At 41.7% G+C, this 20,741-nt stretch overlaps 5 protein-coding genes across 5 annotated transcripts; 2 read left to right on the top strand and 3 right to left on the bottom strand.

The window, feature by feature from the left end:
• The first annotated feature begins 1,061 nt into the window (after positions 1 to 1,061).
• LOC140269422 (UDP-glucuronosyltransferase 1A1-like) lies at positions 1,062 to 6,720 on the top strand. The gene is made up of 9 exons (XM_072364492.1): positions 1,062 to 1,999; positions 3,071 to 3,134; positions 3,209 to 3,357; positions 3,865 to 3,992; positions 4,091 to 4,184; positions 4,343 to 4,468; positions 4,548 to 4,635; positions 4,725 to 4,944; positions 5,069 to 6,720. The coding sequence occupies exons 1-9, from the start codon at positions 1,475 to 1,477 to the stop codon at positions 5,337 to 5,339; spliced, it is 1,665 nt and encodes a 554-aa protein (XP_072220593.1). The 5' UTR covers positions 1,062 to 1,474; the 3' UTR covers positions 5,340 to 6,720.
• A 611-nt stretch (positions 6,721 to 7,331) lies between these two features.
• LOC140269421 (UDP-glucuronosyltransferase 1A1-like) lies at positions 7,332 to 11,615 on the top strand. The gene is made up of 9 exons (XM_072364491.1): positions 7,332 to 8,246; positions 9,318 to 9,381; positions 9,456 to 9,604; positions 10,112 to 10,239; positions 10,339 to 10,432; positions 10,591 to 10,716; positions 10,796 to 10,883; positions 10,973 to 11,192; positions 11,317 to 11,615. The coding sequence occupies exons 1-9, from the start codon at positions 7,722 to 7,724 to the stop codon at positions 11,585 to 11,587; spliced, it is 1,665 nt and encodes a 554-aa protein (XP_072220592.1). The 5' UTR covers positions 7,332 to 7,721; the 3' UTR covers positions 11,588 to 11,615.
• A 113-nt stretch (positions 11,616 to 11,728) lies between these two features.
• On the bottom strand, positions 11,729 to 14,079 carry ndufb3 (NADH:ubiquinone oxidoreductase subunit B3). The gene is made up of 3 exons (XM_072364493.1): positions 13,986 to 14,079; positions 12,077 to 12,205; positions 11,729 to 11,973 (listed from the first exon to the last, which is right to left on the bottom strand). Exons 2-3 carry the CDS (start codon positions 12,202 to 12,204, stop codon positions 11,823 to 11,825), a joined length of 279 nt encoding a protein of 92 aa, XP_072220594.1. The 5' UTR covers position 12,205; positions 13,986 to 14,079; the 3' UTR covers positions 11,729 to 11,822.
• A 212-nt stretch (positions 14,080 to 14,291) lies between these two features.
• pecr (peroxisomal trans-2-enoyl-CoA reductase) lies at positions 14,292 to 16,920 on the bottom strand. The gene is made up of 8 exons (XM_072363583.1): positions 16,765 to 16,920; positions 16,195 to 16,328; positions 15,948 to 16,113; positions 15,788 to 15,869; positions 15,603 to 15,699; positions 15,413 to 15,523; positions 14,792 to 14,903; positions 14,292 to 14,687 (listed from the first exon to the last, which is right to left on the bottom strand). Exons 1-8 carry the CDS (start codon positions 16,874 to 16,876, stop codon positions 14,605 to 14,607), a joined length of 897 nt encoding a protein of 298 aa, XP_072219684.1. The 5' UTR covers positions 16,877 to 16,920; the 3' UTR covers positions 14,292 to 14,604.
• Positions 16,921 to 18,256: 1,336 nt separating this feature from the next.
• On the bottom strand, positions 18,257 to 20,704 carry rpl37a (ribosomal protein L37a). Its single transcript, XM_072364180.1, has 4 exons — positions 20,638 to 20,704; positions 19,847 to 19,975; positions 19,567 to 19,649; positions 18,257 to 18,420 (listed from the first exon to the last, which is right to left on the bottom strand). Exons 1-4 carry the CDS (start codon positions 20,638 to 20,640, stop codon positions 18,357 to 18,359), a joined length of 279 nt encoding a protein of 92 aa, XP_072220281.1. The 5' UTR covers positions 20,641 to 20,704; the 3' UTR covers positions 18,257 to 18,356.
• Between the last annotated feature and the right edge of the window lie 37 nt (positions 20,705 to 20,741).

Here is a 20,741-nt window from a genome sequence, read left to right as displayed (position 1 = left end):
TGTATGGGACTACCTTATGCATGATTAATTGATATGGATGAATATCAAAATATGAAGCCCTAACCAAGATGTGTAAACTAACTGATATTGTTTTTACAATACCAATTATGATGGTAAACAGTTCTAAAAAAAAAGAAAGAAAGACTGTTCTAAGAGCACAATAAACACAACACAAGTTGACCCAACAAAATCTGATTTATTTACATAAAATCATTCCTTCCTTGTTGTCATCTGTCATTTTCCAGGAGTCTCTGGAAGAAGAGATGCTGTATCTGTATAACTCTTCTCATCTGTATTACTGTTCTTGTCTTTATTACTCTTATTATTTATATCTGGTCAACTCCTGGATACAATAAAGGATAAATCATTTTACAACTTGACAATTAATTCATATCCATTCATTTATATAGTCATGTTTTATAGTTAAAAAAAAAAGTCCTTATAAGAAAATGTATCTATCTTGTTGTTGTTGTTTTTTTGGCAACCCTAGCCCCCCCCCCCCCCCCCCCCCCCCCCCCCCCCCCCCCCCTTCCAGAGCTGGCAGAAAGATTGAGGGGGGTCGTTTTTTTAAAGCCTGCTGATGCCATCAGCGTCTGTCTAAGAAACTACCCATTCCTTTGCATTGTAGTGGAGGAGGCCAGAGATGGAATGTGGAGGCAGAAATATATTTGTCAAACATTATTTGTTCCACCTATTTCAATAATTTCTTCTTAGATGTGAATCTAAAATGTGAATAATGTGAAGTCTGAAAATACATTTGTTCAATTTTTAATAATTTATGGTATTTTTAGGGGGGGGGGGGGGGGGGGGGTATTCGTGTTTTTCAGAAAAAGAGGAGGGGGGGGGGCATGTCCCCCCTGGATCTGCACCCACGCCAAGAGTCCTAAAAAGGAGACAGCGTGATAATCAATGGCTGCTTTGCAAACTCCCACGACTATTTACAACAAATCAAATTGCTGTTGTAGATAGATCATTATGGTAACTCTTCCTTGTCACATGTGCTAAAACGCTGGAAAAAAACTGTAGGAAAGGGGCTGTATTGGCAGGGTGCCATACCGATCCCTCTGATTTCTGCCAAACAGGATTACTTTGGTGCCTTTAAACACACTGCCTGCAGAATCTCCTCGGTTTATCCCGTTTGAACTTTTGTCCAGTTCTCCAGGTGGAATGTCAGCTGAGACTGCGCAGTTTATTTGGTAAGACCATAGAAGGAATTTAAATCACTCAACAACGAAAGAACTGACAACCCAAACCTCTGGTTACTGAGGACTGAGACAGCGGCTCGATTTTACTGAGGACTTTGAACACACGCAGCTCTGCTAATTCACAGAGGAGACAGGCTGCAGTGAGCACTTTCCTGTCGTATTCACAGCAAAGGAAAGGGTGTGAACTAAATCCCTTCACTTCTGGACTCTGCCCCACTTGATCTGCGTGTAGAGGAAAGTTTGGGTACACACATAAGGAAGCGACAACAATGAGGAAAGTAGCAGTGTTTGTGTTTTTGCTGGTCAGCTTGGCCATAGAGGTGAGTGGTGCTGCAGATAAGACGGGGGGATCTGTGGCAGAAAACACCAGCCCAGAGAAGACAAAGGAGGCCAAAGAAGCTGACAACATTCCTGCTAGTGACAGCGCTTCATCAGCCTTTTTAGGTCACCTGCTGGTGGTGCCCATGGACGGGAGCCACTGGGTGGGCATAAAAGCCATTGCCCAAGAAATGGGTCGGCGTGGACACAGGGTCACTGTTGTGATGCCAGAAATCAGCATGCGGATGGGCGCAGGAAAACACTACGACACAGTCACCTACCCTGTTCCCTACGACCAGGCTTACATTGACTTTGTGGTGTCTTCGCAAAAGGACAACATGGGGAAATCTGCGCAGGGTTTCGTGGAGAAGATTAAGTCACGATTCTCTCGGATCCAGATGATTACAGGTTTTATTCACACCACTGCAGAGAGCCTGCTGTTCAACACCAGTCTCATCTCACATCTGGCACAGCAGGTGAGTGAATATAAGAGAGAAACACAACTTGGAATGTGAATTTTGTAAGTTAGGATTCATTTGTAAGGCTTCTGTTGAGACCATCCCACTGGTGGTGGCTGGAGCACTTTTGTGGAGATGCTGCTATTTTGGATCACATTCATTCAGTCGTTTTCCATATCCACTTAACCTATGCAGAGTCATGGGTGGGGCTTCCATAGGCCAAAGAGGCAGGGCACAACCTGTCTGAGGTAACTGGATCTCAGTGTGACAAGAAACAACTGTTTAAATGAATCAAAAAGTACTAGAAAACTGTACTTATGTACAATTCTTTACTAAACGTACCTAAGAGAAAAACACTCTTTCACTCTTCACACTGTACAGCTTTTTGTTTTTATTTCAGGAAAAAGGGTCTTTATTTGCTTTTGTAAAATGTAGCGTGACAAGAGAATCCAATGATATGCAATTCATGAAATTGCTAAAATAAACTGAAAATAGTTTAAAAACAAGTCAAATGTTGAAAACTGTGAAATGTTATAGATTTTTGTAAAATATTTGTTCATTTTGAATTTAGTGACAGCAACACGTGTCAGAAAAGCTGGGACGGAGCCACGTTTACTGCTCCGTTTCTTCCCCTGTTCCTGTAAAAATCGTCTGTTCTGTTGGTCTGTTTTTATATCACAGCCGAGGAGTTGTAATACATGAAAAATGTGGCCTGGTTGGCTGCAATAGCTCCAAATCTTTACTTTCAAGCTCCTTAGAATGGTACAAATTCAGTTTTTGCCTTATAAACTGTATTTCCATTTATGTTTGTAGGTTTCAATAAATCACTAAACCAATTTCCTGTCTTCCTAACTAAATGACAGGTGGCTTAAGACTTTTGCACTGTACTGTATCATTTTTAACAAAAATGACTTGACAGAAGCACAAGTTACCCATGCCGTGTGCAACAATGCACTTCAATTCATCACACAACCAGACTCTTTTCCATTTTTCCACAGTTCCTCTTCGATGATCCCTGACTCAGAGAAGGAGATGGAAATTTCTAATTCCTGTTTTGTCCTTTCTCTTTTTCCCTCCTTCCCTTCATAGGGTTTTGATGCCGTCTTGACAGACCCAATGGTGCCGACGGGCTCACTGATAGCTCGGAAATTAGGTGAGCTGCCCTGCATTTGGAATCCCTGTGAGTCTGAGCACCTGTATATTTTCTCACCAGTGAATAATTTTCAGGCATTCCCAGCATTAATCTGCTGAGGGGGATTCCGTGTTCCTTGGATATGAAGGCTGCGGGGTGTCCCTCCCCGGCCTCATACGTGCCTCGGTTTTTTACCAGATACACAGACAGAATGAACTTCAAGGAGAGAGTTATCAACACTTTGGTGAGCGCTGAGAGCTGGACATGCAGGGCTGAGCTCATGTACAAAACAGACAGCTCGTCTTGTTCAGCTTTTCTAATTAAACATTTTTTCCTTTATTTGTTAAACTAATTCAGTTCCTGCAGATTTAAGCTGATCAGATCAGTTGGTATTTTCAGTCTTTCATATCATTCTAAGGAGTTTTGGCTTGCAGACGATGCAGTGATAAACAGGCCTTTCTTAGATGAAAAATACACTTTTGTTTGACCAATCCTAACCCTTTGTTCATCTTCTCACGTCCCTCTAAATTCAAAATGTTGTAGCACATGACCCATTTATTCCTGCTAAAATCCATATACTCTCCGGTCCCATCCAATTATATTTATAAAGCACATTTAAAACAACAAGGTTGAACCAAAGTGCTGAATACAATGTGCTATTCTACAACTCAACCTGTGTCAAGATGAACTTTTTTTCCAAGCACAAAACATCTCACTATGTGCATTTTCTTGTGGTGCTTCTGACACACAGGTGGCTTTGTTAGAGCCGCTGTTCTGTCGACTGCTGTATTGGCGCTTTGACCAGATAGCCCATCAGTTCCTGGAGGAAGAGGTGAGCGTAGCAGAAGTGCTGTCAGACTCTGCTATGTGGCTGCTGAGGTAACACCTGCTATGATTCTTTATTTGTGTTTGGAAAAATACTGGAAGAACACTGAAAGAATAAGTTTCCTAAAAGCCTTCCTCTCTTGTTTAAACAGAATTGATTTCACACTGGAGTTCCCCCGTCCTCTCATGCCTAATGTAGTCCTGGTTGGCGGAATTAACTGCGATGTGAGAAATCCTCTTCCTGAAGTAAGGCGTTTGTATTTTAGATTCCAATTCAACTTCTAAATACAACTCTCAGCTTTTCTTTCCTCTCACTTATCAACAGTGGCTGTATATTGGTGGGACTGAGATGAATAGTGGAGGAGTAATGAATGCAAAGTGTCGAAATGAGTGTGTTTTTGCAGGATTTGAACTCATGGGTTTCAGGACAGCATGGATTTGTCGTTTTCACTCTGGGCTCCATGGTGTCAGATCTGCCACAGGAGATCACTTCTGCTTTTCTAGAAGCTTTCAGACAGATTCCACAAAAGGTACGAGAACATTTCTGAACAGATATGAGCGGAGATCTCAAATCTTAAACTAAACCTGCAGTTATTGACACTCTGACAGGTGATATGGAGGTACACTGGGCAGGTTCCTGACAACATTCCAGCTAACGTGATGATGATGAAATGGGTGCCTCAGAATGACCTATTAGGTGTGTGAGTCCACTGCAGCTCATCCTGAAACATGTCAGTCACAGCTGATGGGTGATGTCTCACATATCATAACCTCTGCATGTGTTAGCACATCCTGGAGCTCGAGCTTTCATCACTCACGCTGGCTCTCACGGTCTGTTTGAGGGTTTGTGCCATGCTGTTCCTATGGTGATGATGCCGCTTAATGGGGACCAGCCTGACAATGCACAGAAAATAATGAGCAGAGGAGCAGGAGTCGTGTTGGATATAACTTCTGTCACCACGGAAGAAATCATTCAGGGACTGAATGAGGTCATCAATGACACCAGGTGAGGGGTCAGAAAGTTGCTCATAGTTTGGTCTTTGTTGATCTAATCTGTGTTTTATCTCATCTCCCATCATTTATCCATATATGCCATGTTTCAAACTTAGCCATCTATCGGATTCTTCCAGGTACAAAGAGAATGTGCAGAAGCTGTCAGCTCTTCATAAAGACCGTCCTGTCGACCCACTCGATCTCTCAGTGTTCTGGACAGAATTTGTGATGCGACACAAAGGGGCAAAGCACCTGAAAGCTGCTGTCCATGACCTCAACTGGCTCCAGTACTTCTGCTTGGATGTAATAGCACTACTAATAACTGTTGTGTTGGTTACTGTGATACTGACGGCAAAATGTTTGAAGCTATGCTTCCGGACACTGAGCAGGAAGAGGAAGCAGGACTGAGATGATGTTATAAATGACTTCTTTTCAATCCTCACCTCTCTGTTTAGGAAAAAGCCTAAAACAGCACATCTGACAACTCTTAAATCAAAGGTCACAGGTTCCACAGTGGCAGCTGATGTCAGTAATGTTGCAGAAATCTTTTGCGTAACTCAACAAGATGAATTCTCTTATTGTGATGAGCAGTTGATCCATGAGGCTGACCGGACTGTGGTCAGTGTGCAGCAGTACAAGCAGCATTACACTGTAGCTGCAAACTCACGGTTGAGGAAAGATTGACATTCATTTGACTTACTATGAATCTTCTTCTTAGGCTAGTCTCAAGCAAGGTACGGTAAATACCTTCTGTAGTTCAGTCAGCTGTGACATATGCCAAATAAACAATGACTTTATATTAGTTGTAGGACTTTACTGCTACACAGCAGACCTCTAAATGAGTGTCTCCTGATCCTGGTCGCTGCCTGATTAAAATCAATTGGCCGTTAACAGGCTTCTGCAGAGCTTGATGACATGTTATGAGGTAAACCATTCATAATGATTATTTGTTTTGGTGCGCAAAAAAAATCCTAAAACATTTAGGGCAGTGGGTTCCCAGGTGTCAGGGGTGCAGATCCGATGTCAGGATTAGGGGGACACAAAAGGGATTTTTTCTTTTTGCCCGTATGCAACTCAAACCATGCCACCATAAATCACAGCTTCGTAAAGTCTCTCCATAGCATTCAAAAAGTACTGCACAGGCAATCATTTATTGTGCTTTCCTTTCTTGTTTATAATCCTAAAAAGCCAAGAGCATGTATCACAGCTTACTTAACTGTTATATTAGTAAATCATAGTTTTAAGGGTCTGTCATTTCTACCCACGTTCTTATCTTTCACCTCCCTCCGACCCTCCCAGATCCCAAATTCTTCTCACCATCTTCCTTTTCTCCCAGTGTATGGGACTACCTTATGCATGATTAATTGATATGGATGAATATCAAAATATGAAGCCCTAACCAAGATGTGTAAACTAACTGATATTGTTTTTACAATACCAATTATGATGGTAAACAGTTCTAAAAAAAAAGAAAGAAAGACTGTTCTAAGAGCACAATAAACACAACACAAGTTGACCCAACAAAATCTGATTTATTTACATAAAATCATTCCTTCCTTGTTGTCATCTGTCATTTTCCAGGAGTCTCTGGAAGAAGAGATGCTGTATCTGTATAACTCTTCTCATCTGTATTACTGTTCTTGTCTTTATTACTCTTATTATTTATATCTGGTCAACTCCTGGATACAGTAAAGGATAAATCATTTTACAACTTGACAATTAATTCATATCCATTCATTTATATAGTCATGTTTTATAGTTAAAAAAAAGTCCTTATAAGAAAATGTATCTATCTTGTTGTTGTTGTTTTTTTGGCAACCCTAGCCCCCCCCCCCCCCCCCCCCCCCCTTTCCAGAGCTGGCAGAAAGATTGAGGGAGGTCGTTTTTTTAAAGCCTGCTGATGCCATCAGCGTCTGACTAAGAAACTACCCATTCCTTTATATTGTAGTGGAGGAGACCAGAGATGGAATGTGGAAGCAGAAATATATTTGTCAAACATTATTTGTTCCACCTATTTCAATAATTTCTTCTTAGATGTGAATCTAAAATGTGAATAATGTGAAGTCTGAAAATGCATTTGTTCAATTTTTAATAATTTATGGTATTTTTAGGGGGGGGGGGGTATTCGTGTTTTTCAGAAAAAGAGGAGGGGGGGGGGGGGGGGCATGTCCCCCCTGGATCTGCACCCACGCCAAGAGTCCTAAAAAGGAGACAGCGTGATAATCAATGGCTGCTTTGCAAACTCCCACGACTATTTACAACAAATCAAATTGCTGTTGTAGATAGATCATTATGGTAACTCTTCCTTGTCACATGTGCTAAAACGCTGGAAAAAACTGTAGGAAAGGGGCTGTATTGGCAGGGTGCCATACCGATCCCTCTGATTTCTGCTAAACAGGATTACTTTGGTGCCTTTAAACACACTGCCTGCAGAATCTCCTCGGGTTATCCCGTTTGAACTTTTGTCCAGTTCTCCAGGTGGAATGTCAGCTGAGACTGCGCAGTTTATTTGGTAAGACCATAGAAGGAATTTAAATAACTCAACAACGAAAGAACTGACAACCCAAACCTCTGGTTACCGAGGACTGAGACAGCGGCTCGATTTTACTGAGGACTTTGAACACACGCAGCTCTGCTAATTCACAGAGGAGACAGACGGCAGTGAGCACTTTCCTGTCGTATTCACAGCAAAGGAAAGGGTGTGAACTAAATCCCTTCACTTCTGGACTCTGCCCCACTTGATCTGCGTGTAGAGGAAAGTTCAGGTACACACATAAGGAAGCGACAACAATGAGGAAAGTAGCAGTGTTTGTGTTTTTGCTGGTCAGCTTGGCCATAGAGGTGAGTGGTGCTGCAGATAAGACGGGGGGATCTGTGGCAGAAAACACCAGCCCAGAGAAGACAAAGGAGGCCAAAGAAGCTGACAACATTCCTGCTAGTGACAGCGCTTCATCAGCCTTTTTAGGTCACCTGCTGGTGGTGCCCATGGACGGGAGCCACTGGGTGGGCATAAAAGCCATTGCCCAAGAAATGGGTCGGCGTGGACACAGGGTCACTGTTGTGATGCCAGAAATCAGCATGCGGATGGGCGCAGGAAAACACTACGACACAGTCACCTACCCTGTTCCCTACGACCAGGCTTACATTGACTTTGTGGTGTCTTCGCAAAAGGACAACATGGGGAAATCTGCGCAGGGTTTCGTGGAGAAGATTAAGTCACGATTCTCTCGGATCCAGATGATTACAGGTTTTATTCACACCACTGCAGAGAGCCTGCTGTTCAACACCAGTCTCATCTCACATCTGGCACAGCAGGTGAGTGAATATAAGAGAGAAACACAACTTGGAATGTGAATTTTGTAAGTTAGGATTCATTTGTAAGGCTTCTGTTGAGACCATCCCACTGGTGGTGGCTGGAGTACTTTTGTGGAGATGCTGCTATTTTGGATCACATTCATTCAGTCGTTTTCCATATCCACTTAACCTATTCAGAGTCATGGGTGGGGCTTCCATAGGCCAAAGAGGCAGGGCACAACCTGTCTGAGGTAACTGGATCTCAGTGTGACAAGAAACAACTGTTTAAATGAATCAAAAAGTACTAGAAAACTGTACTTATGTACAATTCTTTACTAAACGTACCTAAGAGAAAAACACTCTTTCACTCTTCACACTGTATAGCTTTTTGTTTTTATTTCAGGAAAAAGGGTCTTTATTTGCTTTTGTAAAATGTAGCGTGACAAGAGAATCCAATGATATGCAATTCATGAAATTGCTAAAATAAACTGAAAATAGTTTAAAAACAAGTCAAATGTTGAAAACTGTGAAATGTTATAGATTTTTGTAAAATATTTGTTCATTTTGAATTTAGTGACAGCAACACGTGTCAGAAAAGCTGGGACGGAGCCACGTTTACTGCTCCGTTTCTTCCCCTGTTCCTGTAAAAATCGTCTGTTCTGTTGGTCTGTTTTTATATCACAGCCGAGGAGTTGTAATACATGAAAAATGTGGCCTGGTTGGCTGCAATAGCTCCAAATCTTTACTTTCAAGCTCCTTAGAATGGTACAAATTCAGTTTTTGCCTTATAAACTGTATTTCCATTTATGTTTGTAGGTTTCAATAAATCACTAAACCAATTTCCTGTCTTCCTAACTAAATGACAGGTGGCTTAAGACCTTTGCACTGTACTGTATCATTTTTAACAAAAATGACTTGACAGAAGCACAAGTTACCCATGCCGTGTGCAACAATGCACTTCAATTCATCACACAACCAGACTCTTTTCCATTTTTCCACAGTTCCTCTTCGATGATCCCTGACTCAGAGAAGGAGATGGAAATTTCTAATTCCTGTTTTGTCCTTTCTCTTTTTCCCTCCTTCCCTTCATAGGGTTTTGATGCCGTCTTGACGGACCCAATGGTGCCGACGGGCTCACTGATAGCTCGGAAATTAGGTGAGCTGCCCTGCACTTGGAATCTCTGTGAGTCTGAGCACCTGTATATTTTCTCACCAGTGAATAATTTTCAGGCATTCCCAGCATTAATCTGCTGAGGGGGATTCCGTGTTCCTTGGATATGAAGGCTGCGGGGTGTCCCTCCCCGGCCTCATACGTGCCTCGGTTTTTTACCAGATACACAGACAGAATGAACTTCAAGGAGAGAGTTATCAACACTTTGGTGAGCGCTGAGAGCTGGACATGCAGGGCTGAGCTCATGTACAAAACAGACAGCTCGTCTTGTTCAGCTTTTCTAATTAAACATTTTTTCCTTTATTTCTTAAACCAATTCAGTTCCTGCAGATTTAAGCTGATCAGATCAGTTGGTATTTTCAGTCTTTCATATCCTTCTAAGGAGTTTTGGCTTGCAGACGATGCAGTGATAAACAGGCCTTTCTAAGATGAAAAATACACTTTTGTTTGACCAATCCTAACCCTTTGTTCATCTTCTCACGTCCCTCTAAATTCAAAATGTTGTAGCACATGACCCATTTATTCCTGCTAAAATCCATATACTCTCCGGTCCCATCCAATTATATTTATAAAGCACATTTAAAACAACAAGGTTGAACCAAAGTGCTGAATACAATGTGCTATTCTACAACTCAACCTGTGTCAAGATGAACTTTTTTTCCAAGCACAAAACATCTCACTATGTGCATTTTCTTGTGGTGCTTCTGACACACAGGTGGCTTTGTTAGAGCCGCTGTTCTGTCGACTGCTGTATTGGCGCTTTGACCAGATAGCCCATCAGTTCCTGGAGGAAGAGGTGAGCGTAGCAGAAGTGCTGTCAGACTCTGCTATGTGGCTGCTGAGGTAACACCTGCTACGATTCTTTATTTGTGTTTGAAAAAAATACTGGAAGAACACTGAAAGAATAAGTTTCCTAAAAGCCTTCCTCTCTTGTTTAAACAGAATTGATTTCACACTGGAGTTCCCCCGTCCTCTCATGCCTAATGTAGTCCTGGTTGGCGGAATTAACTGCGACGTGAGAAATCCTCTTCCTGAAGTAAGGCGTTTGTATTTTAGATTCCAATTCAACTTCTAAATACAACTCTCAGCTTTTCTTTCCTCTCACTTATCAACAGTGGCTGTATATTGGTGGGACTGAGATGAATAGTGGAGGAGTAATGAATGCAAAGTGTCGAAATGAGTGTGTTTTTGCAGGATTTGAACTCATGGGTTTCAGGACAGCATGGATTTGTCGTTTTCACTCTGGGCTCCATGGTGTCAGATCTGCCACAGGAGATCACTTCTGCTTTTCTAGAAGCTTTCAGACAGATTCCACAGAAGGTACGAGAACATTTCTGAACAGATATGAGCGGAGATCTCAAATCTTAAACTAAACCTGCAGTTATTGACACTCTGACAGGTGATATGGAGGTACACTGGGCAGGTTCCTGACAACATTCCAGCTAACGTGATGATGATGAAATGGGTGCCTCAGAATGACCTATTAGGTGTGTGAGTCCACTGCAGCTCATCCTGAAACATGTCAGTCACAGCTGATGGGTGATGTCTCACATATCATAACCTCTGCATGTGTTAGCACATCCTGGAGCTCGAGCTTTCATCACTCACGCTGGCTCTCACGGTCTGTTTGAGGGTTTGTGCCATGCTGTTCCTATGGTGATGATGCCGCTTAATGGGGACCAGCCTGACAATGCACAGAAAATAATGAGCAGAGGAGCAGGAGTCGTGTTGGATATAACTTCTGTCACCACGGAAGAAATCATTCAGGGACTGAATGAGGTCATCAATGACACCAGGTGAGGGGTCAGAAAGTTGCTCATAGTTTGGTCTTTGTTGATCTAATCTGTGTTTTATCTCATCTCCCATCATTTATCCATATATGCCATGTTTCAAACTTAGCCATCTATCGGATTCTTCCAGGTACAAAGAGAATGTGCAGAAGCTGTCAGCTCTTCATAAAGACCGTCCTGTCGACCCACTCGATCTCTCAGTGTTCTGGACAGAATTTGTGATGCGACACAAAGGGGCAAAGCACCTGAAAGCTGCTGTCCATGACCTCAACTGGCTCCAGTACTTCTGCTTGGATGTAATAGCACTACTAACAACTGTTGTGTTGGTTACTGTGATACTGACGGCAAAATGTTTGAAGCTATGCTTCTGGAAACTGAGCAGGAAGAGGAAGCAGGACTGAGATGATGTTATAAATGACTTCTTTTCAATCTTCACCTCTCTGTTTAAAACAGTATTTGAAACGTATCAATATCTGTAAAACCCTGATGCAAAGTGTGAAGTTATATTTCCTAAAAGTCTTAAGAAGAACAAATATTTACACTTGGTGACCAAAAAGACATTTAATTAACAGAAAATACAGAAATATCATTAGATTGAATTAGGTATGGTGTTCCTTTAAAGGACAATGATGAGATTCAGTGGCCACCCTTCTTTGGAGGAAACATGGCGTACTCTATTGCCAGAGCAACAGTAAAAGCAGCAAAGCCCCACTTAAATCCTTTCAGCAGAACCTCTGAGAAGGTCACAGCACGAGCGAAGCCTCCTGAGTATCTCCATGCCTCATTGCTGCAGACAGAAAGAGAAAGGGGGGGGGGACACAGGTCGTAGCGTCGGGACTTATCTCACACACCAACAGATGTTAGATGTACCTCCTAGCTGTATAACTCACCGTGCCCACGGGTCCTTGAGGCCCCTGGACGCCAGTCTCTGCTGTGTGAACTCCATCGGTGTTCCCTCTGCCTTCCACTGTCGCCAGTCTGGCATGGACAGCTTGCTATGGCCTTGATCACCTCCCATACTGAAAACACACACTTAGGCAACTCAGCAGCGGTATTGTATCAGTAAACAGATCAAATCTAATTTTGCTTTATATGTCATCCGTTTCCAAAAGAATACACGTTGACAGTCATTAATGTCAAGCCTCAACTCTGTCATCTACATATTGTAATGGAAAATTTTATTTAGCCTTATACTTGTGTCCCATCATGCTTAAATCACTTGTAAGACTTGACATTGATTCCCAGACATTAGATGCACCTGATTTTATAGTACAATATTTCTTTTTGTTACTTGTGAAACTTTGTCTCCCTTTCTCAGACACCAGAGAGATAAGATGTTTCCAAACAAACAACTCTGTATTTCATTTTTCATTTTGGTTTGTGCACTGCACAAGGCTGTCCAGCTCATCAGGAGATAAGAAGACGTTAGACATACGTAGACATTTTTTTCTTCTCCTGTGTTCAGGTATAATACGACATGCACTGAAACTGTAAGTCAGAGCTACACTCTGACACAGGTGCTCTGTGTTGAAGTTTTGCTCTCTCTTGTACAAGAACTGTTCAATAAACCTGCCTGAGTGTTTTTCACCTCAACAGTGCTTGGATAATCATTATTTTTTCCACCACAATATTTATTCAGAAAAGCCCTTAAGTCAAAGCAAAAGCAACTTTTCCAATGTTTTTTGTTCACCGCAAAACTTGACTTGACTGATGAATACTTGAAGAAGTACACACTGCCTCAGATTTGGAAAAAATGGGCATTTTTGTTGCTATGTCGCAGAGAAACTTTTATTTTCAATTTTCAATATTCAAAGGTTAAAACTCATTTGTGAATAAAATTATCTTCATTTGAGGAAAGATACGGACGGCAATGAGGGATGAGATTATAACACACGAAGCAGTTAGACTTAAAGACTTGTTTTTAAAAGAGATAAAGTCAAAATATAATATTAATTCCAAATAAACACGGATTTTGGAAATATTCTGAACAAACTGCATTTTATATAAACCAATCTAAGCTCCTCGGGACGAATATCCCTTATGTCGATGAAATATTGTTTGTAACAACTACACTTGAATGTCAAATTCCAATAAAGTAGCTTAAACGTATAATCTACTCAAAAGAACCAAATTTTTAAAGTTTTATTTTAGTAAATAGAAGAAAACTAAATGTTACTATTGTAAATAATGTTTTTAACTGTTTTTCTTGCGTAACTTCAGTCCAATGTTTTTAAAGCACACAAGTAAAGATTTCAGGGAACAACGGATATGAAAACTATGCTCATGTAATAAAATGGGGGCTGCTTCAGCCTAACAAAGCTTTCTGATTAAAATCAGCTATTGGGATGTAAGAATGACATTTAGTAAATACAAAACCATTGTCAACAGCTGAGAATCAGGATCTAAAACATGTTTTTCTAACAAGAAATATACTTATGTGTTAGTAATAATCAGAAAACTGTGTCATCCCAATTAAACTATCAAACAAATCGTTGTTGTAGTATGAATGGGGCCTGTTTATACTCCCATAGTTATTAGCTAACTTGTTTTCTGTTTGCATTAAATACGTTAACAAATAAGTAACGCTAATAGTTGACACATCGTTGAGGGCAGAAGGTGTTTTCTTAGCTAGCGGCACGTTAGCTAACGGCATACTAGCGCATTAAATGTATGGCTTTGGCTGTAAAACCGGTTTTACTCACAAGTCAATTGGTAAGAAAATAATGTTTAACCATCTGCTATAACCGTGAGTTTAAAATTACAGCAAAACTCTTGGATATCATAGACACATCACTGTACCTGTACGGTTTGTTGTGACCTCTGCAGCTGAAGCAATGAAAGCGACGATTGAAGCTAGTTTACGGCAAAGGTACGGCATACCATTCAGGACAAAATACCAATGCGCTCTTTAGGCATATGCATTCGAAGTGTCTTCACTTTAGCTCATACCAGATAAGACGCTTTTTACATTTATTTGTTGACGTAATGTCAGATTGTTATCTGATGTAAATTTCAAGTGGCTGCCGCTTATTAACTGTAATGCTGAACAAACTCGTAAAATCGTCACAATTTTGGTTTATAATGATCAACTTCGATTGGATTAGATTCTTTTTTATTTTCAGTCTAGTCAGCAATTGTGACAATATTGTATAAATTTACAAAACAAAGGCACTGGATAAACATTTATCAGTACATCTCAACTTTTAAATGTTACAAGTCACAGTCCAGAAAAACTATATGTTTATGTTGTTATTAATTACATAACATTCTGTACACAATTTTGACAATGGATCACACTCTCTCTATATATACAGCACACCTTATAACCATGGAACTACAGTGTGTACTCTGTGATTGCGCTTGTGATCTATGTACAGCTGTACATCGATTACACTCGAGTGTTTTGTGCATAAGTAGATTAAAGTTTGCTTTGTGGTTTGAGCAGCTCCTTTAAAGCTTCTAGGTTTTCCCCCTCTGGAGCGTCAGCCCACGCTTTGTGATCTGCACACAATAACACACACAACAATTCAGTTGATCATATTGCATAATATTTATCATCTAATACATAATGTAAAGACAGTGCTGGGTTAGCAAGGGGCACGCACCAGGTATCTCCCACATGGAATGGTACAGACTTTGTCCTGCATCGACCTTCAGTGTGGCTCCGGAGATGTAGGATGCAGCGGGAGAGAGCAGGAAACACACTGTAGAGGAGATCTGAACAAAAAAACAAAACAAAAAACAGTCAGATTAGAATATTCTTCAGTGCGCTGGATATAGTTGCAACCAACTGAGCACCCCCTCACCTCACCCCTCCCTTTTAAGCATGCAGGAGAGACTACATAGGATGCAAAAAAGCAAGGCCTTGTCTAGAGCCACTATTTGGTTTGTCCATTCTGGGCTTCTGTAGAAAGATAGCGGTGTAACATGGACGACTCTGAGAGAGAGTGATGTTAGTTTTGCTGTGCTCCATTCCTGAAGTAACAACTTCTTTAAACACACTATGCAGGACATAATTGACAGCTAGCTTAGTGTGGGAATGTGGCTGGAATTGATTCCAGTGTTAATTTGGACCACGCAGATCCCTGACATACAGTGGACACTTTCAGGACCACAGTCCATCCTTAAACATACTGCATATTTCTTCTGCTCTTGTCAAAGGGCTGAATCCCCTCAGACAATTGGACAATTTCCTTGATGTAACATGTAACTAAGCAGTTACACACCTCTTCAGGCACGCCCAGTCTTTTTGCGGGGCTAAATGGAATAGACATCTTGAAAAGATGCGGTCCCAGCTCCTTATAGTTCTCCATCGCAGTTTTGGAAAAGATTGTACCCTTTAAGCAAAAACATTAACCACAAATTAAGTAATGAACAAAATCCTCCAGCACTGATCAGCTCTTGACCTGTACATACAGGTGCAACAGCGTTGACTCTGACTCCTGAGGATGCCCACTCGACGGCCAGACTCTTGGTTAAGTTGTCCACCGCTGCTCTCGCTGCTCCCGTGTGGCTGTCAGGGAGAGGAGACACACGCGCTGCAGGAAAAAAATGCGCAACTTTGCAGAACTGTGCGTCAATTTGAGGGAGGCAGCTCTTACGACATGCCAGGGAAGCCTTTCCACATGTCAGCGATGATGTTGACGATCACACCTCCGTGCTGCTTCATCCATGCAGCGTAAACTGAGTGAGGAGAGTGGAAACAGTCACACTGAGCGCCTCTGCACCCACACCGACCCGTGCCCAGTGTGTTTTGCTTACCCTCCTTGCAGCAGTGGAAGGTTCCAGTCAGGTTGGTCTCTATCACAGCCTTCCAGCCTTTGGAGGAGATGTGCTCTGCTGGGCTGCTGAACTGACCCCCTCCATTGTTCACCAGGTAGTCGATCCGGCCGTACCTCTTCAGCACAGACGAGACAAGAGCCTTCACCTGCAGTGCATGGAGGCAAGATGAAGCGTACTGCCATCATCACGCAGCAGATCCCGATTCAGAGGCTGAAAACGCGCTCACCTCTTCCTCGTTGCGGATGTTACAGGGTAGAGGAGTGACGCTCGCAGGACTGGAGGGAGGGATCTTCTCACTCATCTCCTGAGCCGCAGCGTCCAGCCTTTCTGCCTTCCTGCTGGAGATCACCACGCTGCAGCCTATAAAAAAAAAAAAAAAAAAGAGAGAGAGATTACACTGAAAATGACACGCACAGCTGCAGCTTTATAAACAGCCCAGTAACAACTAATGGTCTGGATATAATATATAAATGTCAATCTTCAACTCCAGTACTTTTGCCACCTGGTTTTTATGTGAATGTGAATACACCAAAGTTATTAAGAATTCCCCTTGATCTCATTTATTTCCATCATACACTTGACTTTCTGAGTTGTTACTGAACATGAAGCTTCTACACACAGTAGATCTTAGTCACTCATTCAAAGGCTGTCAGTTAGTCAAAGACTTATGTGTGTCGAAGTTCAATCGGCTGTTGGCAGTCAGATGTTCTTCGCGTTAAACTTTCTGAGCTACGGGGGGGGGGGGGGTGGGGGCAAACACAAAGCACTCTTAACTCTGAAACAAAGCTTTACCGACCCAACTCCAGCAGCTCCGCGGAGATAGCTTTGCCAATCCCGGTCCCTCCACCCGTCACTATCGCAACTTTGTGGTTGAACAAGCCCGGTCTGAACACACTGGATGCCGCCATGCTTTTCTCTGGAGCTCCCTGAAGTGACGCAGCATCAATAGCGCCCTCATCTGCAAGTATTACCACCACGTCCGACTACTGCCACCTTCAGGAGTCGTCTCTCTCTCTCTCTCAATGCACACGCAGATGACATAAGTTCATCTGTGCAATGACAGCTGGAAACAGCTACGTTAGGGTTTTTTTTTTAGTTTCTCATCAGAGATATAAACTTATTTTCTGGCTATTTTTCATACAGTGAGTTGTGTAAACTCTGAGTTAGTTTTTACATTTTCATTTGATCACCTGAAAATGTCTAATTCACAGTTTCCAATACCAGTGTCACGGTAGGACATCTGGTTAAGATCCACAAGTGAGTTGAGTGTTAAAAGTCCGGTGTGCATCCGCGTCTGCGCAGGTGGCTGTTATTAGCAGCATTTGGTATGTTAAAGGTCCTCGCCCTCCTCGCCTTTTCATCCAAAGATGCAATCGTTCTATCCTGATGGGAGGTATTTCTGCAAGAATGACAGTGCCCTTACAAATGACACCCACGACAAATCTTGGATGGACAACATCATGACAAAACCTCAGATTTGGACAAAATGGGGTATCTTCTCTCCTTCTAGTCTCATAAAAAGAAGACTTATGACCAACATATACTAAAACTGTTCTCGGAGTAGTTTTGAATCCAACACATTTCTATCAGAAATAGGTTTTCATCTCCAATAGATATATAATTACTCTAGATGGCATTTCCTTGGCTTCTAGTTCTACAGTGAGGAACCTTTGAGTTATTTTTGACCAGAATCGATCATTTGACTCGCATGTAAAACAGGTATATTGAGAATATTGCCAAAAATCAGGAACATCCCGTCTCAGAACGATGCAGAGAAACTAGTCCATGTTTTTGTTACTTCAAGATTGGACTACTGTAATTCTTTATTATTGGGCTGTCCCACATATTCTCTGAAAAGCCTCCAGCTGATCCAAAATGCTGCAGCCAGAGTTCTGATGAGAACTAACAGGAGATCATATTTCTCCAGTTTTAGCTTCTCTTCATTGGCTCCCTGTTAAATTCAGAATAGAATTTAAGATTCTTCTCCTCACATATAAAACTCTTTATGACCGATCTCCATCATATCTTAAAGACCTCATTGTAAGGTATTTTTATAACAGAGCACTTTGCTCTCAGACTGCAGGTTTACTTGTTGTTCCCAGAGTTTCTTAAAGTAGAATGGGAGGCAGAGCCTTCAGTTATCAGGCCCCTCTCTTGTGGAATAAGCTGCCAGTAAATGTCCGGGAAGCAGACACCCTCTCTACCTTTAAGATTAGGCTTAAAATTTTCCTTTTTGATTAAGCTTACAGTTAAAAACATTTTAAACAAACGTACAAAAGACAAAGAACTCCGCTATAGACTCCTTTATTTTTAGATGTTGAGGTCATGACCAGCTCTGTTTAATCATAGAAAAAGTCCCAAATCCACCAGCGATTGTCGCACACTGGTTTACTGGTCCTTCAACTCCTTCAGCCTCCTGATTGCGGACTTGACTGTGACGGCCGACGTTGTGCTGTAAGAAAGAAAAAAACAATCTTTAGAATAAATTCTGACTACACGACACGTGTTGTGTTTTTAAAATATGCCGTTTATTTTAACAGCGCTTAAATGATAAAAGCTGTTGAAAAATGTGTTAATTAGTCAAACGTTAAACACTTCTTCCTCTCATTGATGACTTCATTTTAACTGGGATATCAACACTTGAAATGCCACTCATCTGACAAAGTTGGCTTTATACCAGTAAATGAAGCCAACTTGGGGAGGGGCTCTGGCAGCTATGCCTGTTCTACTCCTCGTGCAAAAGTCGGCTAGAAGTTATAACAAGCAGTCAGGGAGGTGGAAATATCTTTCATGACAGGAAAAATATTTGCCAGTGAAATGAGGGGTCACTTTTTTTTTGTCCCCACAAATCAAGTGTGATGTGATGACGCACTAAGGATGCTGCATCCTTAGACGCTGGTTAGATAAAAACGTTGCAGAGAGAAAGCGTATAGCATTTATTCATTTACAGCCCAACTTAGTATCAAAAGACACTTTTAGTCCTACAGTGACTAAGTACAGCAGCCATATGGTTCAAAGGGGAATATCGGCCAGCTCTGCGGGTCAGTTACTTTGAGAACGACCGATACGATAAACCTTGATCGCTCCCGTAGATCAGCTACCACGAAGCCTCCTTACACTGATGAACGTTATCCTCTCCATTCACAAGTTCCACTCATGCACCCACGTTTGGAAAAGGAGTGACCCCACAAGTTCGTTACTTTGATGACAGATATTCACAATGGCAGTGACTGGGTGGTTCAAAACATCATTTAATCTTTCCTTCTAATCTGCCTCATAGTGGCACATATCTATTGCACTGGGCAGGCTAACCACTAAGTCACACTGAATTTGGATACCACACAATCAAGTTTAACACTAAAACATAAGGAGGCATCCATCTATGCATGTACATGCAACTGTATGGCCCGCTTACTTAATCAATATGCTACCATTAAAGTTTTTAACCATTTACAACTTTGATATAAATTTGTCAATTATGATCTGAAAAGCAGGAACAATCGCACCACTTTCATTAAAAAAAACCCAAATATGTATATATATATAACTGCTGGGAGAGATGCATTAAATAAGACAGAAAATCAACAGCGCAACATACTTGTACGTCCAGGCACCTCCAGCCACCGTCTTCCTGCAGGACCCACAGTGCCAGATACCAACAGCCCTCCTCTTCATCTTAGTCTGTAAACACGGATTAAATTAATTAGAAAGTTTTACAAAAAACACACAACATCCTAAAGTCCTATTGTGTTTCCAGTTAACTGAGACTGAAGTCTGTGCCATCGTGTAGTCATGACTACAGTTCAGGGTGTACACTAAGCAGACAGGCCACATATTGTACAAAATCTGTTGCAACGGTTTGTGATGCCAACACTTACCTTGCCACAGAAAGAGCAGGTGTACTTGGCATGCTGGGAAATTTCAATTTTCTTCACCATCTTCCTCAGCGAAGCCCCATAACGAGTGCCGTACTTCCCAACAATCCCCACCTTCTTGGTGCGTTTGGCCTGTGGAAAAACAAAGTGAATTACGTGACAATGATAAAGAACATTACAGCAAACTGCAACTATTTGGTCAACGGAGTTCATACACCTGGTTATGATATACTACTGTTCCCTCACAAGTAACAAGTACGTCCTGGACAGGGTTAGAATATTCTTTAATTTTTTCTTATAAAATGTAATAGAATGTATCAAATCATTGCCAATGCAAAACAAAAAAAAAACGTAAAGGGTAAATGAGCTGCTGTCATTCTTAGGGACACCGGCTAGCCAACACAATCTTCTACTTAGCAAGCTAACCATCATGCTAACTTACCCCGCCAAAACAATTAGTCTTTATTGAAAACACGACATACTCTGTTGAGATATGAACCACGCCATTTCGCTGTGGTCTAACTACAGGGCCTAAAACAAAAAAGAGGAATTCTTTAAGAGACTAGCCGGCTAGTATTTGGGCTCGGTGAGTAACGAGATGGTAGCCATTTCGGTCTCAATAGGACATGGCAAAACATCGCTTTTACTACGGATAAAATCTACCAACTAATACAAATCGAATTCAGGTCTGGCAAACAAGGTTAGGATTAAGCCTCTGAATATGTTATTATATCTTTTGTAGTACGGGAATCATCAGATTGGCACGGATTATGAGGGGGACAGGGGAATCTTACCATCGTTTCAGTGGAGACGTAGGTCCAAAGAGGGATTGCTTAACGCGCAGGCGCGATTTACTAACTCGCTCGCTCTGCATTGTGGGACTTTGAGTTTTTACAGA

The sequence above is a fragment of the Leuresthes tenuis genome, unplaced genomic scaffold (genome assembly GCF_036924035.1).
Source record: "Leuresthes tenuis unplaced genomic scaffold, fLeuTen1.0.hap1 SCAF_14, whole genome shotgun sequence".
NCBI classification, from domain to species: Eukaryota; Metazoa; Chordata; class Actinopteri; order Atheriniformes; family Atherinopsidae; genus Leuresthes; species Leuresthes tenuis.
The sequence above is the reverse complement of the archived record's forward strand: the minus strand, read 5'-3'. Positions and strand labels throughout refer to the sequence as shown.

Excerpts from the sequence above, each read along its gene's own strand:
- ndufb3 (XM_072364493.1), bottom strand. The coding sequence starts at position 12,204 with ATGGGAGGTGATCAAGGCCATAGCAAGCTGTCCATGCCAGACTGGCGA. Across the intron at positions 11,974-12,076 it reads CTCAAGGACCCGTGGGCACG|CAATGAGGCATGGAGATACT; the intron begins GTGAGTTATACA and ends TTCTGTCTGCAG.
- LOC140269422 (XM_072364492.1), top strand. The coding sequence starts at position 1,475 with ATGAGGAAAGTAGCAGTGTTTGTGTTTTTGCTGGTCAGCTTGGCCATA. Across the intron at positions 3,135-3,208 it reads ACTGATAGCTCGGAAATTAG|GCATTCCCAGCATTAATCTG; the intron begins GTGAGCTGCCCT and ends AATAATTTTCAG. Across the intron at positions 4,945-5,068 it reads GAGGTCATCAATGACACCAG|GTACAAAGAGAATGTGCAGA; the intron begins GTGAGGGGTCAG and ends GGATTCTTCCAG.
- rpl37a (XM_072364180.1), bottom strand. Across the intron at positions 19,650-19,846 it reads CCTGCTCTTTCTGTGGCAAG|ACTAAGATGAAGAGGAGGGC; the intron begins GTAAGTGTTGGC and ends CCGTGTTTACAG. Across the intron at positions 18,421-19,566 it reads GGAGGTGCCTGGACGTACAA|CACAACGTCGGCCGTCACAG; the intron begins GTATGTTGCGCT and ends TCTTTCTTACAG.
- LOC140269421 (XM_072364491.1), top strand. The coding sequence starts at position 7,722 with ATGAGGAAAGTAGCAGTGTTTGTGTTTTTGCTGGTCAGCTTGGCCATA. Across the intron at positions 9,605-10,111 it reads AGAGAGTTATCAACACTTTG|GTGGCTTTGTTAGAGCCGCT; the intron begins GTGAGCGCTGAG and ends TCTGACACACAG. Across the intron at positions 10,717-10,795 it reads TCAGACAGATTCCACAGAAG|GTGATATGGAGGTACACTGG; the intron begins GTACGAGAACAT and ends ACACTCTGACAG.
- pecr (XM_072363583.1), bottom strand. The coding sequence starts at position 16,876 with ATGGCGGCATCCAGTGTGTTCAGACCGGGCTTGTTCAACCACAAAGTT. Across the intron at positions 16,114-16,194 it reads ACATCCGCAACGAGGAAGAG|GTGAAGGCTCTTGTCTCGTC; the intron begins GTGAGCGCGTTT and ends CATGCACTGCAG. Across the intron at positions 15,524-15,602 it reads GAGTCAACGCTGTTGCACCT|GGTACAATCTTTTCCAAAAC; the intron begins GTATGTACAGGT and ends TTTTGCTTAAAG.